This window comes from Amblyomma americanum, chromosome 6 (genome assembly GCF_052857255.1).
Source record: "Amblyomma americanum isolate KBUSLIRL-KWMA chromosome 6, ASM5285725v1, whole genome shotgun sequence".
In the NCBI taxonomy this organism is placed as follows: Eukaryota; Metazoa; Arthropoda; class Arachnida; order Ixodida; family Ixodidae; genus Amblyomma; species Amblyomma americanum.
In genome coordinates, this window is record NC_135502.1 from 115948792 (window position 1) to 115968795 (window position 20004).

Here is a 20004-nt window from a genome sequence, read left to right on the forward strand (position 1 = left end):
CAACTTTTTACAGCTGAGCAATATCTCCGCTAAATATGAAATCTTCTGTTCACTGTTTAGGCTACATTGAAAGCAATCTTAACGGATCATGGTACAGCAGAGCCCGGTTTAATGCTTTCCATTTTGCTGGCTCCTCAGTGATTTAACGTTCGAAAATAAGAGAGATACATTATTGGAATGCATTAACGTATGATTGCTATAAAGAAACGTGATTGTCCTACACTTCCGCCCAGAGATTGGCCTGTTCCTGTGCAGTGATGCACCGGACATTATTGATATCAGCATTCCGAGAGTTTGCACCTTAGGGAACACACCGTCGTAAGGTTAATTTAAAGCAGATTTTTCGGTTACTTTTTAAAGTGCAGGAGTTTATCTTGAGATCGGATGAAAATATGCGCCGATAGTGCACCAAATATTTATACATAATAATTAGCCCTGTACTTTATAGGACGCCTTTTAAAGATTCCTGAGGCCCAAGAAGATAGAATTTAAATAAAAGCGCATCTTTGGCACACTGTGGAATCTTCATTACACAAGATATATTGCCTGAAAAGTTCCACGAGCAATCGAGTGACATCAAATGCTCAGTTCACGCTTCACATAATTCATTTCACTTCACTTGTTTGTCATTGTACCGAGACCCTTGGGATCGTTTCAGATTAATGTATACGGGAATCATTGCTGTAATAGAAAGTCACGTACCTATACCTGCCCGCAGAGATCGCTCCGCCAGGTCTCCATATCCTGCGCAGGCAGAGAAAGCTTGAAAATTAGCCAGGCGAGTACAGCAACAGTCGTGGCCTCGTCATTCTACTTCCGGCTACCGTTCGGTGCGGACGCGGAATCATGAGCTCCGGCGGAGCGGCGATAGCGGCCCTTGCTTGCCGCGGAAACAGGTTTGCCAGCGACGCTGATAAGGATTACGAGATCGTCCTGCCTACCCTGCCTACTGAACGTGTGGTTTTAAACACGGTTTTTCTGCACGGGGACGTGCGTGCGAGACCCTACAGGGTCGAAGACTTCAGGGACGCCCTCGCCAACGCTGGTGCGCTCCCCGACGTCGTGGCGTTGGGGGCGTACCAGATAAACCACGTGTGGGCGGTGACCTTCAGCACCGCTGACGCCGCAAAGAAACTGGCCGCCACGAAGGAGCTGGAAGTCAAGGGACGCCGCTGCATTGTTTTCGATCCAGAAGACCACCATGTAAAGCTGCGCCTCCACTGGATGCTTCACGGCGTCGCCGACGAGGACATCCGTACGGCATTCGCGGCGTTCGGCAACGTGACCGAGGTCACCCGGGAGCGTTGGCGCGTCGCCGGCATGAAGGAGAAGGGGTCCACCACGAGGACCGTGCTTCTGAAACTGAAGCCAGGTGTGAAGGTGGCCGACCTGCCCCACCAGGTACGAGTCGCTGGCGAGTTGGCTCTCGTGGTGGTTCCCGGGCGGCCGATGCAGTGCCTTCGTTGCGGCGGCACGGGGCACGTTCGCCGCGATTGCAAGGTGCCCAGGTGTTCGAAATGCCGGCGCTATGGACACTCGGAGGCTGACTGCGTTCGTACCTACGCGTCGGCCACCGGGCATGTAGCAGCGAGCGTCTCCGCAGAACTGATGGACGTCGTCGAAGCAGAGGAGGCAGCGAGCGGTGCCGACGACACGGGCAAAGCGGAGGGGGTGGCGGTGCAGCCAGCTGTTGCGAGCAGCAACTCCGACACGGCTGTGGCTCAGGAGAGCGGGTCGCCAGCTACTGACCCATCTTCGACGCCTGTGGAAACGCCCAAAGATGGAGCGAGCTCGTCCGTGCACGTGGAACGGAAAGCCGCCAGCGAGAGCCACGACGAAAAGGACGACTCCCGCATGAACGTCGGCGTGACTACACCTGCGAAGCGGCCACACGCCGAGACCAAGGCCGACGGGGAGAAGGCAGCGGAGCCCAGCGTCGGGGAACCGCCGGCAAAGACGCCCCAAGCACGACGGGCCGGTCTGAGACCGCGCCCAAAAGTTCCGGCTGAGAAGCGTGGCGGCGACAAGGCGCCTCCTGACCAGGAGCACGTGCTCGCGCCGGATGACACCGGCGGCGACGGCATCGTCTAGCGACATGCTTGGCGCGGGAGGTAAGCACCGTGCTTTCGGTCTCTTCTTCCTAAGTTAAAATGGCTTCTGCAACTCCGTTTAAAGTCGCCACCCTAAACGTCAGAGGCCTGGCAGGTAAAAGAAAACAAAGCCAGCTGTACAGACTTATAATGGAGCAAGATATTGATATACTGGCAGTGCAGGAGACTAAAGTCGATGTGAGGAAGAGACCGGGAGCATGGTGCGACGTTTCACGTCTAGGTATTTTGCCGTCGTTAGCCATGCTGTAGGCACATCGGCTGGCTGTATTCTTTTTGTTAAGAAGTTGCCGGGAATAGATGTTCACGGTCATCATTCGTGCTTGTCGGGTCGACACGTGTCCATAGATTTTTCGCTCAGTAACATAGACTGGCGCATTGTTTGCCTCTACGCTCCTAATGTGGTTAATGACCGAGCCGCGTTTTTTGAAAGCGTCGAAGAACGGCTTCGCACTGACAGATAGCTGATTGTTATGGGCGATTACAACTGTGTCCTTAGTGCGCGCGACAAGACAAGCCTCCGAGGTTTCCGAGACAAAAGCACCGAAGTGTTGTTACGAATGATTGTGAACTGCAACCTCGAGGATGTAGCAGAGTGTCTTGAAGGAACGCGTGCTGTAAGGTACACACGATTCGAGGGCACAAGTCACGCACGGCTAGACCGCATTTATGCATCCGCGGAAACTGTACCTAAATGCAATAGTTATGTAGTTATGCCGGTATCATTTTCTGACCACGGTTTGGTTCAATGCTGCATAGGATTCATTAAGAAGGGGAATGGTTTTTCATGGGAAATGTGGAAGTTGAATGACAAGCTACTTCAGGACGAATTTTATAACCGAGCTGTAAGGGAAGAAGTAGCAAAAATAGAACCAAGTAGCAACATGAGGATATGGCAGCAGTGGGAGCTCACTAAGGAAACTTTAAAATTAAAAGCAATAGAAAGAGCCACTTGTATACGTCATCAAGCAAAACAACAGGAAATTGAGCTAAAGACACTGCTTCAGAAGATGTTAAAACAGGAATGCCGAGCGCCTGGTAAATGGATGGAGGACATAAGAAAAACCAAACAAAAGCTAGAGATAATCGAAGAAGAACGTTATCGGGGAGCGTTGGTGAGGGCAAGGGCAGAAAACATGGCTGCAGGGGAAGCGCCAACGAAACGAGCACTTGGTTTGGAAAAAACCCGTGCCGAAAGAAATCACATTAACGAAATAGAATGGGGAGGTGTTTCCAAACCGTACATCGATCACATCAAAGGAGCCTTTTTCGAGCATTACCAGGCGCTCTTCGCATCGCACCCGGTAGATGTTATCACATTTAAGGAGGCGTTTCTAGCCGAGATGCCGCGTCTGGACGACGAAACTAAAGACAGATTAGAACAGCAGATAAATCAAGAGGAAGTCGAGCAATCAATAGATAGTTTAAACCCAGGAAAGTCGCCTGGACCGGACGGTTTCAGCGCGGCATTCTACAAAGAATTTAAACATGTAATTTCCCTGGTCTTGAGGGTAATCTTTAACGAAGCCTTTAAAGTCAAAGCACTGCCTCCGTCCTATGGGTCGTCCCATACTGTGCTGATTCCCAAAACAGACGACACAGACAGATTACGACTGGTGACAGCATACCGACCGATAGCACTCACTAATGTTGAGTACAAAATTTTTATGAAGATTTTGGCGCGAAGGCTGCAGACCGTGATTCATCACTTAGTTGGTCCGCATCAGACCTGCGGGATTAAAGGGCGGTCTATTTTTACAAATATTCACGTTGCGCGCAGTGTCTTAGAAACCTGTGATGACACAAATGGTAAGGTGGCTATTCTCCAGATCGATTTAGAAAAGGCTTTTGACTGCGTTGCCCATGAACTTTTGTTTGCAGCATTAAGCCATGTTAACGTTGGTTCTGTTATTCGCGAGGGTGTGGCCCTGGCGTACCGGAACTGCACGACGAAATTGATCGTTAACAAGAGTCTGGGGGCCCCCATTAGCGTGCAGCGTTCGGTGCGCCAGGGCTGTCCCCTCAGCCCCCTTTTATTTTGTATTTATGTGGAGACCCTTTGTTTGAAGCTACTGAAAAACAGAAGTATTACCGGATTCAGTTTACAAGCAGCCGAAGTAAAGGTTCTGGCGTACGCTGATGACATTGCTGTGTTTGCCGTTGACGAGGGAGGCATAAGCGAGGCCGTTCAATGTGTACGAGATTTCAGCCAAGCTACTGGAAGCGGGGTTAACTGGTCGAAGTGCCTCGGACTTTGGCACGGAAGGTGGGCATCTAGGCCGGAGCGGTTTGCCAGCGTGCCTTGGACGACGACGCCAGATAAATACTTGGGCGTTCCACTCGCTGCTTACCGTGACAGTGAACAGTATTGGACAGGACAGATTAAAGAGATACGGGAAAGAGCTGATAAGTGGAAAGGAACGACCTTGTCCATTTTCGCCAGAGCCACTGTTTGCAACTTGTTCTTTATCAGCAGGCTCTGGTACGTCATGCAGGTGTTGCACTGTTCACGGTTAAGTATTCAAAAGCTACACCGAATTTTCGCCATCTTTGTCTGGTCGTCTGAATGGGAGCGCTGCAGCCGGACCAACCTGTTCCGACGGGTTCAAGACGGCGGGCTGGGACTGGGCCATTTGTTTTTGAGACAGCTGGTCAATCGTTTTTTGTTTCTTCGGGACACAAGAGACCCGTTTTTTCGTACCGTATGCCAAGTTAGGCTGCGGCATCGGCTTCCAGAGTACATAGTCGGAACTGCTGACGTTTACAGTAGGGTCACCGGTTTTTACCGGGAAATCGTAGCCAGTGTAAGGTTTCTTTCCGCGCGGTTTTCAAATGACTTTCTGTCGACTGTGAAACGAAAGAAACTGTACCGTGCTTTGTGCGATGTAGTTTTCCCGGTGCCCTTGTACAGGGCCTTGTACAGTGGAGGCCAAGGCAAAGATGTTTTAAAGAGAGTTAAAAACATGCAGGTGCCATCAGGAACCAAAACCTTCTTTTTTAAGCTGCACACCGGAACCTTACCGGTTAAAAAATTTTTAGAGGGAAAGGAATTATTTTTACCCTGGGGTTCTCACTGTTTAATTTGCAGAAAGCCTGAAACAATAGACCATGTATTTTTACACTGTTGGGAAGGGGTTTATTTTTGGGATGTATTACAGCGAACCTTAAAGAATTTCCACTAGACCCGTATGGCATCCGTTACTTATGTGTTGAAAATGAGGATGGGGTGCCTTATGATTTAATAATGCTGACAGGCCTCCACTGTATATGGCGCTCGAGAATGGCAGGCTTTCACTGTGACCGAGACGCAAGACCAGCCCGAATCTACTTTCGAGAAAGTATGGACATGTTTCTGGCCATTCAGAAGGCCGCAGCGGAGCCTCCGGAGTGGCTCTGAAGACTAGAGCCACTCTTTACACTGCGTGAATTTTAAGTTGACGAAGCCAGACTCATGCTGGCTGACTTCGAGTCGGGTGTACATAGCGTTTGTCTTTTGTTGATTGTTTGTTATGTGCAATTTTCTGTGTCAAAGCCAGGCAATAAAGAAAAAAAAACACTCGTGGCCTCGTGGTAGAGCACCCGCCTCGTCTTCGGGAGGTAGTGGGTTCGACTCCCGCTGCCGGCCGGGTACCCACCGGTTTCCTCAAAATGGGTACAAGCTGTGATCCGGCATGGTGCTCGGCTTGCTAGGGTTACAGGTTTGGCAAAGAAGCCTGCGCCTTCAGATCCCGTCCTTGTGGCCTTGGAGTTGATAGAGACTTGACTGCCCACGGATTACTCCGACAAAGACATTTTCTAAGGAGTCGCATCACGTATTTTAAAAGTATTTTTCTTCTGTTTTGTTTCGAAAAATGTGATAACACTGCTACAGTTCTGTATACATGACCGGTGCTTGTTTTCTGTGCGCATGTCCTGCACATAATACAACTTACAAGGATTCGTGCGAATGGTTATTTACTTTATGGCAGATTGTAGATTTGTAATGTGCAGGTTGAGCGTCGCGAATTAAGGAATACCGATGCAAAAATCATCCAAAGTAAATAATTAGCGAGACACAGGATTTCCAGTCCATGCTTTGTTCGTTCCTTGTTCCTCAAAAACCGGGAGTGCTGATGAAGAAGTTAGCTTCTCTTTATTCAGGGCAGTAAGTGAATATTCATAACCTGCAAGTGTCACCTATCTACGCCATCGCCCGGAGATCGATCTGAGATGTGCGCACTATATGCGAAGGAATACCGTAAATAATATAGATGTGCGAATGTATCAAAACGAGGCGCATTCTGGCGTTTAGTGTAAATTCCTTTCCAGCCACTGAATAACAACCTCAATTTCGGCAATATTCTGTCATTGAAATCTGCTGAATCAATTTCATATCTTAGTGGGAGATTTTCTTTGTTACATTAGCAAGACGCTTTTTACTTCTCATGGGCTGAAATTTATGCTGAATGTATGGTTAGTGTGCTAGTTATTCATTCCTATTTTATTGAATAGAAGCTGTTCGGCCCTTTAAATAAAAATTCGCAGTGAATGTTTTCCTCCGGATGATTGCTGAAGGTTGCCCTTCGTGTAATAGTCCCTCCGAGGCATGACAACCTTGTGCATTAACTTCGATGTCTTTACTGGGCATGAATTTTCAAGAAGGCCGAATAAACCAAGTTTTAAAATCTCTTATCCCCCCGCTCACTCCCCCCCCCTCCTCCTCGCGGCATCCTTTTATTCTCATGTTGCGTGCAGTGCACTAGTATTTAACCTATTCTATTGTTGTGTGGTATGGGAAGCACAATTCCCGTGAGTACAAAATGACCTCTCAACTACATCGCTTCCGATTACTGTATTCATTTTTTTACCAATAAGTATTGAAGGTGTTCATGAGGGACCGCATATTTAAGCAGGAATCCAATGGGATGCAGTCCACCGCATTAAAGCAGAGGCTCAATAAAATAATATGTGCATGATTTCGTTGCTTTCTTCTCCGTCGTGAACATTGCACAGAAGACCGCGAAGGCTCTGTGAAAGCTGCTTAGCATTCATTGAATTCGTGTGGCTGCGCTTGGATAGACGCTAATAAGCAATTGCTCCTTTTGAACACTTCAGTTCTGTTTTCATGACAAAGGTGACAGGAAGCTTTCATATTTTGTTGCAGATTATTTCATTTTCTGTGCGGTGTGACATTCTTGATAGCAATCGACAATCTAAAAAAAAGCAGAAGTTGCGCCACCCAGGGTGGCAATGCAGAGCCCACACTTTTTTAAAGTTAAATTTATATGCAGCCCAGAGTTCCCACGAGAGCAACGAATTTCGACAAGCCCTGTAAAGATTCCTCGCATACATACCGGCTGCGCAGCCGGCCAAGACATTTCAAAACAAAAGGAACTTGATAAGTTAACCAAAAGCGCACTGCTTTTGGTCAAAGCTTCTACAGCAGTGGTATTATAAAAGCTTGAGTGTGCGGTGTCAATGCACGTCAAAAAACCCCAAGCCGCCGTGATGGATGCACAGTCCTCCGCATGGTGTCTCTAGTACCCCGTTTCCTATTTGGGACTTTCAACCCGTCATACCATAGCCCCGACATATCATACTATACCATACCGTACCATGCCATACTGTACCCGACCATACCATACTTTAGAATACAATCCTATACCATACCATATTAGACTGCTGCCTGCTGCCACGGCGCTTTCGCGCGACTGTGCACATTATCTTACAGCGCCGAATTGTTTAATGGTTTGGTACCATATTCTTTGAAAAGTATTCTTATTCAAGCTACTGCCTTTGCCGAAAGTAACCAAGCAAAGCGGTTGTTTTAAACGCCGCGTAATGGAGTCCACAAAACACACCTAAAGACCAAAAGGTCTAGACAGGTGAGGACAAAGGTTCTCCTTACCTAGCAGAGAATTATAAACTTAACGCCCTACAGTACAGCGAAAAACATAACCCGAAGACCGGCTAATTTGGCAAAGACAGTACAAGCTTTTTAGTGAAGCCCTGGGGCGAATGAGTGCGTATTAATATTAAACATCATCGCTTATTAGCGAAGTCTAATAAAAGCCCAAAAATTATGAATAAACGTGCTCGCGTTGTAAGGGATTTAGCAGTTTCTAGATGGATCTTTTTTTTGCAGTTCCATTGCAGTCTTTTTGCGAGAACTCTGCTCATTATATTCTTATCAGCGCACATTCATTACAGTGTCAAATTACAAAACAATATTCAAAGTAGTAACCTTTAAAACCAGCAATTTATCAGTTAGGATTCAAATCAAAATCTAGCCATAGCACTGTCACGCGTTTCATACAACCGGACAATTCTGGTTGTGTTGGCGCTTGAGCGATCGCTACTGCGATTCCCTTGTGAGGCTGCCTGCAAATTCTATTATCATAATTCCGTCCAGTTATTTTCACTGCACAAGAAAAACCACTGGCACATGTCTGCAAATTGTCTGTGTATTCTACCATCTGCAACCCTGCGAAAAGTCCCTGCGAACTACACTTTAACGCAGCCTCATTCAATGAGCCCTTTCCTCCTTACTGTCTGGATCTGCTCTCGCTACTTCTCCTAGATAAATGTCATACATAACGACTTCCTTTATCTCACTACGTATACTACACTGGTGTTTCCTCCCATGCTGGAGGATGCTCGCTTCCTTTATATAAATTTGCTTTTCTAGCGTGGTACTTCGGCTTTTATGTTCTCAATCATGCGTTGTATTGCTTCCTTAGATTTACACACCGCATTAATTATTACAACTTTAACAATTCCTTCCACAGCTATACAGAAAAAACGAGACCCTTTTTTACTAAGGGAAGCTCAAAGCAGGATGTACTCGCATAGACTAAGCACCAGAAGTGAAAGGTAGAAATAATCATCAAAGGAATAATCTGAGCAAAGGGTTGCTCAGCCATCTCTAGGTTGCTGTTTAAAGGCCTGACTGTTGCTCAACTGACAGTTGCTTACCCACGGAGAGGAGAGCCACCGTAGCAAAGACAACGAACAAATGTTGCGTGTTCCATGTCCAAGGCCTCAAAATTGAAATATGAAATGGCAGTCATACTCGGTTAAGACACCACAGGTGTAAAACGACGTCCACTCAAGTGTGTGCAAATAAAACACCACCAATTACCGAAAAAAACATTCTGTATACAATGAAACTTGGAGGAAATCATGCTAGGGCAACTTTATTGATTTATTTTTCGTGCAGTTCTTTCTGCTGTTAATCTGCAAGTATTAAGGAGCCCTGCTGTTCTTTCTTGGATGCGCTATAGCATTGCTTTGAGTTGCAACTTTTCCTCGGTCTGAAGCTAGTTTTATATGTTGCAAATAAGAAACAGCATGGAGCGGAACAATAACAAAAATAAACTTTGCTGCTGCAGATCTCTTGTGCACGTGTTGGTAGTTTCGAAAATGTCTTTGCGACCAAATAAGGGCTCATTGGGCGCGACGTTGTCTTCATACCGGGTGCGTCGCAAAGTTGGTTCCAACTTAAATGGTGACTTGTTCTTCAGTTGCAGCATGAATCAGAAGATGTTCAGTCCTGTATTACGCGCTTCACTTGCAGTACAGCCGAAGGAAAGTGCTCTCTACACTCATATCTTTGTGACCAGTATTTGAGTACATATATGAATTGCGGGAAACGCTCGAGCCAGAAATGAAATGCAACAAGTCTTCGCCTTTTCGTTTGCATGTCTCAATATTCTTTTCATAAATGAAGTTTTTCTTGGGTTTGTTGGTTCATGTTGCAGTATTAGAAACAGCGCGAAAGGAACGTGGACGAAGAAAGGAAGCCTCCTCTGTAAGTGTTCTTCTTCGTCCAAGGCGTTTTCTTTCGCGGTGTTCGCAATAATGAATTTACCCTGAGAATTTGTTTGCCGTACTATTCTATACATCCAGTGATTTTATATCTGCCGCATTGGCCTTGCGCGTGCTTCTAGCGACAGAAATATGACGTCGAAATGGTGAGCGAACAATAGAGATATTGAAACTTTTTAACGAGATGTTAAGATGCAAACTCAAAAGTGGGTACTGAATATCACATATTTCGGTCCCCGCACTTACCTGTCAGCAATTTGATAGTGCCTGCGTCTGTCTGTGAAAAGCAGGAACATATTGCACCCACTAGACTGTGATCCTTTACATAGCGGGTCTCAACTGCACCAAGCGGGAAACGTTAGCTACCCTGGCTCGTAATTAACCTGTGCTTTTATCAAAAGAAAAAAAGCAATCACATCAAGAACATACTGAAACTGAATGCTCACCGGAACTGTTTTACTTTAGTTCCTTTAATTAAAAATATGCAATGAGGTGCCAATCACATTGACGTGGTTCCTTAACACACACACACACACACACACACACACACACACACACACACACACACACACACACACACACACACACACACACACACACACACACACACACACGCACACGCGCACGCGCACGCACGCACGCGCGCACGCACACGCAAACGGGCACACATTTATGCGGACGATTAAACTACTTTTCTGCTAGCTCATATGATGTTTTTAATTAAAGACACAAAAGTATAGAAAGTGCAGCAGTGACTGAGAGCTTTCTGTTTCAGTGGTATATATATATATATATATATATATATATTCTTCAGAGCAGCATTGCTAAATTTTCTTGGCTGGTTGTGCAGGTTAGCTTCTACAATCCATATTGTTCAATTCGTACCAGCCATTATGCAGTTATGATCCTGCCATGACCTCAGAAGTGTGTTTGCATGGTGTTGACTGCTGGTCTGCTCTTATGATTACGTTGAGCCTAATCGAGGTCCCGGACAAAAGGAAACATTAAGGATAATTCTGAAAGAATTGCATTATATGAAGGCATGTAACGGGAGTCACGATGCAACATTTTCAGAGATAAACTTAAAACAAGCAAAACTAGAAGGAGTTCTGGAATTATGCAAGCCTTACGAAAAAAAGATACGGCAACTTGAGGAATCAGTGAAGCATTTGCAAAAAGCCTTGGCAACACAAGGCTAGAAAATGGTGGATTACGAGGACCACGCCCGCCGGAACAAGGTCGTGGTGTTTGGTATAAAAGAAAGCCCAAAATAAACGAGAGCTGACTGAGAAGAAAAGGACCTCTTGAAAGTGTGTGAAGACAAACAGGCGTCTCAGTGAGCACAATTGAACGGGTCCACCAAATTGCCAAACCCAACAACGATCCACCCCAGCCAGTAATTTTCGTCTTTAACTACAATGAAAAGCTTGCAATCTTTCCAAACTGTTTGAAACTCAAGGGTTCTGGGGTGTCGGTTTCTTACGATTACTCATACGTCACACAACAGAAAAGAAAGAAATTGCGGCAGTCCATTGAAGATGATCATCGCCCTAATGATAAAGCAAAGCTGGTCAATGACAAACTGCTGATGAATGACGACCTTTATGCGTGGGACGATGAGAAGCAGTGGAGGGTGCTGTTGCGTAGCACGAAGCAGCCTGAAGAGCTCTGACGCCTTGATAATCACGGGTTGACTGAGCTGAAAGATTTTCGCCTTATTTGTTTGAATGCGCGAAGTGTGTGCAACCAGCAGGAACGTCTTAAGCATGTTTCACTTTCTTACGATACACATGTGATGGTTATCTCTAAAACATGGTTGCAGCCTCATGTGCTTGACAGTTGCATTTTCCCACCTTCTTACATTGGCTACCGCAAGGATAGCTTATCGAGGGCAGGCGTAGTTGCGATTCTAGTTAAATATGGATTATCATCTCATGCTCTGCCTCCCATCGGCAGTGAGCATGAAAGTGTGTTGTGTCAAATTGACCTTTTTGGTAATCCTATTGTCATCGTTGGTGTCTACCGAGCGCGTGGAGTTCACCATGACTTTATGTTGAAACTGTGTGATCGGCTCGGAAAATACCGAAGACACAACATGACAATAGCAGGTGATTTGAAACTTCCAAATGTCGACTGGGAATCGGTGACTACTGGCACGCATGAAGTACCAAGTCCAGACACCCTTCTGGGCATACTGCTAGCTTATAATCTTACGCAGATGGCTCTATTCCCCACTCGTGTAAGTGAATCAACAGATTCAGAGTTAGACCTAGTCCTTTGTCCAAATGGCATAACAAACTGTACTACTGAAGTGCATGTAGAATCTCGGACCATAAGTTGGTGTTTTCTGGTTGCTCACTTCCACGTCGATCCCTGAAGATTTCTTCCAGGATCGTAAAGGTCAAAAATTTTTGCTTTAGCGGATCATCCTTGCATTGTTTCCTATTCAGAAGATTCACTACAATCATTCGAGAGTGGTGATGGTAATACATTTTAGGTAAGGTTCAGGACTCTCTGTCACTTCTGCCGGCGCAACTTTATTCCAGAGAGAAAAAAGAAGGCAGAAAAGAGAAGTCCTTGGATATCTAGAGAGATAATTCACGTTAAACGTAAGCTGAAACGATATCCGAGATAAAAAAGCGCTGCCATTTCTATCATTAGCAGCCTAAAAGCTAAACTTGCGCCACAGTTACAAGAATCAAGAGAGCGGTATTTTGGTGTGACGCCGGTCGCTTCGTGACAAAAAATCCCAGTAGATTTTGGCAGTTTCTCTCAAACAAAGTAACTAGAAAACTCGGCAAGATAATTGTCAACGACTCGGCCTTTACCGATAAAAAGGAGACAGCCGATGCTTTTAATACTTACTTCCAAAGCGTGTTTACCAAATCTAATACAACGTTTAATGACTGCTGCCTGAAAAGTCTCCAAAGAAGTATTACTATTAGCAGAGAAGGAATAGTAGAACTACTCCTGCGGCTAGACCACAAAAAATCCCCCTTCCCCGATAAAACTCCCTCTACCTTTCTTATAGTGTACGCTGAAATAGCAAAGAATTTTTTGATAATATTTATTAAGTCTGAAGAATCAGGCTTAGCACCAAATAAATAGAAAAGTTCCCACGGGGTTCCGGTTTCTAAAAGTGGCAACCGACTGCAAGTTGGTAATTACCGCCATATTTCACTGATTTCCCTTCCTGAAAAGTGCTAGAACAGGTACTCACCAAATACCTTGACAATTTTTTAGACCAGCCGGGAATAATGACCAAAGCGCAACAACGCTTCCGTCGAGGATTCTCCACAACAACACAGCTAGTGGTCACTGTAGACGAACTTGTCAAAGTGTTTGACCAGCGTGGCCAGGGCATGTTTTTTCAGGTTATTCCAAAGCCTTTGATAGAGTCCCTCATCATAAACTGGCAACAAAATTGAAATTAATAGGCATTCCAGATCAAATATTTCATTGGGTCACATCATATTTATTAAAACGAAACAGTTCGTCAACATTGATGGAGCCATCTCTCGATTCTTAGAGGTTTACTCAGGTGTGCCTCAGGAATCGGTTTTGGGTCCAGTACTCTCCAATATCTACATAAACGGCCTAAATGAAGCTGTTGAACCTTCTGCGTTCATAAAGTTGTTTCCGGATGACTGCAGTATATTTAATACTATCAAATTTGTGTCTGACCAGCCTATTTTGAACGCAAATCTACAATTATTAGCAAAATGGTGCAACGAATGGATAATGGTTATTAACTTTGACAAAACAGTTTCTTTCTGCATCAGTAAACATACTACTCAACTTAATTTTACATACAACGTAAATAACAACGCCATCAGAGATGTAAAAGGATATAAGTATCTAGGTGTCACAATAACGTCTTGGCTAAAATGGATGAAGCACATCGATAATATATCTTCCTCCGCCCGCAAAAAGTTAGGACTTCTCAAGTTTTGGATGGGTGGTTGCCCTAGTGCCCTAATACTAATACTGAAGGGATATAAATTCATTTTAAGGCCGAAGCTCGAATATGCCAGCATTGTATGTGATCCCTACACTACAGATGACACCCAAAAACTAGAAAAAAATGCAACGTCTTGTGGCTCACTTTATTTTCAACTGTTACTGGCACCTAGACTCTCCTTCTGCCCATGCTGAAACTTGCAGACTTAAAACCATTAGCAGATAGAAGAAAGCTCGTCTTAACTTCATTCATTCATTATACGTTTATCGACTTCGTATTCGATCCGAAAATCACATCGCTAGTGATTCTAGTCGAGCCTTACGCGAAAAGAATACCCTTAGCCTGAAACCTATTTTTGCACCCTCAAATACATATAAGTTTTCTTTTCTACCAAGAACAGTTGCTGAATGGAAGGATCTACCGCAGAACTTTTCGTTGCTGTCCAATCATTCTTAATATCTTCACTGCTGGCTTAGTAGTCGCACTATAAAAACATTTTCAATTGTTTTTTCATTGTTTATTTTGTGGCATCTCTAGTGTTCGGTACTATCGTACTTGCTTTGCTTTACCCCTGTATGTATTTCCCTCTTCTGCTTGGACATACATCATGCCCGCAGTACTCTTTTTCAGTTTTCGAGAGCAAGGCGTACATGCGGAAAACGTGGGTCCACAGACACCGCCGCCTATCCCGGTGGAGCAGCAGTTTGTACACGACGGTCTGTCATTGAAGGAGACATGTAGGCACTGAAGCCCGGAATCGATGACAAGGCGCTTGTTTCCTGTAGCAACATGGCCCATACCTGGAGCTTGTGAATTTGAAGTCGGGTCTTGAGCTCTCCCACCTTCGTGGAAATGCCTCTGAAGTTCCACTGCAGCACACCAGCACGACTGGAACTTGCCTTTCTGGTTACTAGCCCATGCTCTGTACAATAGCGGACGTCACGTTGGTCAACTGGTTGACCATAAACCGGAATAAAGAATTCGCAGAGTTCTTCGTGGTATTGCGGTAATCTGGGAAGAGGCGACAGGAAATGACACTGGTGAGCGGCAGGAAGGCGATGTTGCTGCGTCACTGATAGATGTGACGGATGATTTTGCTTGGAGTGTCAGCGCTGTAGAACATCAGAATACAGCTCAGGTGGTCTAACTAGCAGGCTAGGTAACTAATATTGAATAGTCAGCTTTTTACCTATTGCGGATCGCCTCCTTAACTATTAGGAGGCATGTAGCGCACCGTAAGTAACATCGACATCAGCTGTTAGAACTTCGAAAACGCAGTTACCATAGGCGCTGCAGCGAAAGACATTTTGGCTATTTCGATGAGTTTCGTGCACCTTAGTGAGCCCTTTGCCTGCAAGCTTCTCGAAAGCGCATTTAATTTGGCGCGATGTAGCGAATATTTGTTGGGCCACAGCGGCCAGAGTAACCGTGTGTTAGAAATTCTGAAAACTGATATCGTTGTTACTTACTGTAGGCCACACTCCTCTCAATAATTAAGGAACTTAACCGGAAGTGTTAAAGACTTTACAATTCAATATACGATAACGAGCCTAATAGTCAGCATGTCTTATCGGTGTTAAGATGTAGTAGAAAGCTGAGAATGCTATTATAAAAAAGAGATCTTCTAACTCAAAAAGCCTGTTTTAAAATTCTGTAAAACCTTAGGTGAAACACCCCTTATGGATGAAAAAAGGTTGAACAAAGCCTGGAACACACAGGAATCGTTAACGATAACATCGAACATGTAAGCGTTAACATTAGAACGCTGAACTCGTTAATGTGTTACGTTCGCACATTCAGGTAGAAGGCCTTTGTGCGTTGGCGTGTGATCATATCTATGACAGGAATGAAGTGCACTTCTTTAGATGCTCGGTGCGGCACACGTCAATATTAGTAGTCTGTGTGTGGTCGGTTGTGTATCGTATTGCGTTCACATGTGAGGAGGTGTACACTGAACAGGCGTGATATTGTTTGCATATTAGCTGAAAGGCCACGAAAGAGCATTTTCGGGATTTTCAAATAAACGAAGTGATTGTGAAAACAAAGGAATGTAAGCCAATATTTGAAGAAACTGTCTACTACAGCTGCATTGTAAGCAACGCGCGCTAGAGTCAATGAATGCGGTTAATATCAGAAAGAAAACCGGAGGCACGTGCATCAGCACGCCATCTATCACATTTGATGATGCAGAAGTACGTTTCTTGGGTAGCTCATGATGTGTCCCAGGCGGTATCAAACAGCGGCATGCTAAAGTTTTAAATAGATTGCCTCGTGTTACTGCTGCGCGTGCACCTTATTCTAAGCTGATAACTGTCGATTTTTTCTGAACGAAACTTTAGCTACCGGACAACGCCTCTGTTGTGTAGTTCTTATTATTCGTCCTGAATCCTTGTACGCGTTGAGGTTTTTCCTTCGACGTCACCCAACCAGCCCAACTTCCGATTCTACCGAAGTCAAGTATCGCCTTGCATGGACGCAATGTAGAGATACAACTTACGACTACACATACGAGTTCATTCGACACGCATCACATTTTAACTCGAGATCACATGGGATGGTGCAAGGAGTCTAACCTTTGCACCACAAACCGGCACACCGAAGAAGTCTATTATATGTGTTGTGTATAATACGGTTCCGCCGACCAATGCATCGAACGACTGAGACATGAAGCATATGCTCTTTTGATGCCGCAAATGTCATGCTTCATGCCATTCGAAGGTTTCTTGCCCGTACGAGAATTGAAGATAGCTGCTGGTCATGTGATCAAATTGGTGCAGCATCATGCAAAACGTAACCTCCCATCACGTGAACACGCGCGCAAAGCCGTCGGGCCCACATCTGAGCCGGTTTGCCCACTATGCTGGCGTTCCGCCATTTATGCACCATATGAGAGGGTGCCGAGACTAGCGCCACGTGGGACCGCCATTGGTGACAAAATTGTGGCCCACCCGTTCAGTGCAGAGAGTCCGGAGTGGGGCAAACGAATCGGCACTATTTGGCATACAAAGTTTTTAGGCGAGTTAAAACCTGGTGCGTGCGAGGGATTCATACCGACGACCTTTGTTCCTCGAAGCCGTAATTGGGGACGACATTGAGAGGTCCATGGTGGGCGAGCCAGTGGTCGCAGAAGATGCGGATGGTATAAGGTGAATTGTCGTTTCTGCACATACACGTTTTTACCCGAATTTGTTGAAAGCGTTGGTCAAAACGACTTAACTAACGCTCTTCATTTGGTATCGCATTCGCGATTCATTCATATAATTTTTTTCTGGCTTTATGGTGCATGGTTGAAGCACGGTTCAAGACAAGCTGCGTTCGAGTTGTGTGTCTCTGTTTTTGTGTATTTCGCCTTCTGCATTTCTTCGTTGCAGCTTGTGTAACGACTAATTACGTCCCGTTTCCTTCTGCAGCTTTGACGCTGTGTTTAAAAAATCTGATTTAGCCAGTACTATTTAACGGAGGGGTAGAAGCAAAAGTCTGGGCGTCATTTAGAATCACTCAGCCCAACATGACAATACGAGTCACAGGTGGCGATTTCAAAGGCACTTACATCGTAGCGGTTAGAACGAGTATATGATTTCCTCTCCGAAGGCATTTTCATTTTGATTTCCTGACACATTCAGTTTGTTTTCATGCCAGAGCACAAATGAACCTGTGCGTTAGAAAGAAGAAAACAACAAGAATAAAAAATTGGCTGCAAACAGGTTGCCACTCTAGCCTCGCGTTGACGGAATGCGAAAATTGCTATTGCAAAAGCAATGTTCATCAACTCAAGACAGCATGTAAGAAGACCCACATTTTGACAGAGCCATTTATTCTTAGACTAATTCATTTCGCTTCAGTGTTTCAGAAGAATTATGACGTGAAAGTCAAAAGAATGCACTAAAAGGGCTGTTGCGGTCTCCGTAGCACGCATTTCTATTATCCTCTGGTGATTTATTTTGTTTTTTTTCTCTTCGTGATGGATCATGACAAAGCTTTATACATACATAATCCTTCAAGTTTATTTAGAGTGATTTCTCTGCTAGGATAAAAAAATCTTGTGCGAGGGGGGGGGGGGGGGGGGCTACAAAGTCGAGCAGTCATTCTGATGTCCAACTTCTCGTTTATCCCAATAGACATAATTAGGCCGGCGTTTTGATGTTGCATTTTGTGGATTTCTGCAGCGCATCACATCGGCTCATGTCTGACTTGACATCGCAGTGAAATGCTTCCAGCCCCGTCTGCTCTGGCGAACCTGTATGCCCACTGGGTTTCTGCGCAGCCGGTCAAACCGTTCCAAATTGTCGCATATTCAAGCAACGCGAAATGAAGCAGAGAGGGTCCTCTTGTTGTAAAAAAAATTGCCATTTATGTAAACCAGATGTCTGATAACAGAATAAATACTGTTTCTCTGAAATAAATAATTGTGCTGATTTCATCGTGATGAATTTTCTACTCACTGCACTTCGCAACATGGACGACCAGCTCCTCCAGCGTCGCAGGCCGTTCCCTTGAAGGGTATTGTTTGGCTACGTCCCTGAAACCCGTGGAAGATGGCGAGACAGACGTTCGGTTACGAAGACTGAAAAATGAGGCAGATGAAATTTTTGCATCGTAAAGCAACGTGTATGCATGTCTCGCATTTGTCGCAGAAGTCAGTAGATTCTTTTTTGGCGGAGGCATCCTTGCTCTATCAATAATTTCTGAAAGAGCCAGAGCACCAATCAGTTTCTGGTAGAAATACGATAAGTTTTAGTCTGCGAATATTGACATGGAAAATTCACAAAATCAAGTAGCAGATAAAGTAGGCGTGAGGCGGCGAAGACGGAAATGAGGTTGTAACGCCGACAAAAATATATATCACATCGTAAGATAAGGCAAGTCCGTATTAAAATAGTATAAGTTGAAATCTCGTGCAAGAGCTAGGCGTAGAACTAGGCTGTCATCAAAACTGCACAAAAGAAAAAGAGAATAAGAGGAAAGGCAGGAATGTTAACCGGAAGGGTGTTCCGGTTGGCTACCCTGCACAGGAGAGGAGCGATGAGGTGACTGAAAAGGGTGAAGGAAGAGGAGCAAAGGCACGATTGGTTCCTCAATCAAGTCGCTCTCAGGAAACAAAACAGTGCCTTGTATACCTTGAGGACAGTCGTTTGATGTGGTCATAATCCTAGGATGCTATCTTCTGTTAAAGAGCAAGGATAGAGGCAGAGCAGGCCATAACGCAGCCTATGTGTTTAGGCAGCCAAAGCAGGGACACTCACAATGGAGATGTACAATTGTCTTTACGCAACCGTGCACTTGTTTCAGAGGAAGGGCTCTTGGCTATAAAAATCCGGAATCTGCATTGCTTTGTAAAACAGCACCGAGCCACAGACGGCAGAACAACCTTGTGTCGCGATGCGGTATATTGTGGGGAAGACGAAGACGAAGCCACCGTTCAGGGTCTAATGTCCTGACGCGACGGTTGAAAAGCTGATTGCTATTCCCAGCAGAAAGTGAGAGTCACAGCGCCAGCCAGCGTAGTGCAAACACTGTGTCAGGTCTGGATATAGGAATACAGACTGGAAGTCTGCAATGAGGACAGTTCAGGCAGCATCGTCCGCGTGGTTGTTCCTTTGATGCCCCATACAGATGCTTCAAAGTAAGCTGTTTGAGAGCAGCCAATGATGCACCGGCTATGTTCGCAATTGTAGGAATACAAAGGTGCGCCCGATGTTTATGTAGACTACATGAAGCAAACGACGGCCTTGTGGTAGAGGTGAATTGCGATGGAATTAGGCTAGGCTCTATAAGCATCAGTGTGATTTTGACGAATGTCCTACGCGGCCTAATTACCGGAACAATCACGGGATGATGGCAATGAAGCGTGTGAGGTGTCGAATATGTGCTGTCATTACGTCAACAGCAACGCATGCAGTAATTGTTTTTTTCCCACGCGAAGAGAACAGTTTCTGCTGTAGGGGCACATTTTGGCAGTCCAAGGCAGATGCGCAGAGTTTGCGCTTGAAACTCGTGAGAGAGAGAGAGAGAGACAGACAGAAAGGCAGGGAGGTTAACTAGGCAGCGCCCGGTATGCTACCCTACATGTTGAAAGGGGTACGGAGGGAGAGATAGAAAAGGGAGAGAACAAAGGAACATGATCACTTT

At 45.3% G+C, this 20004-nt stretch overlaps 1 protein-coding gene across 1 annotated transcript in view; it reads left to right on the forward strand.

Moving 5' to 3' along the window:
• Nucleotides 1–2095: 2095 nt before the first annotated feature.
• LOC144095476 (uncharacterized) overlaps nt 2096–20004 on the forward strand; it is a 74490-nt gene continuing 56581 nt past the window's right edge. The window contains exon 1 of the mRNA XM_077629204.1: nt 2096–2111. Coding sequence (XP_077485330.1) covers nt 2096–2111 — 16 coding nt within the window. The remainder of the gene's footprint in view (nt 2112–20004) is intronic.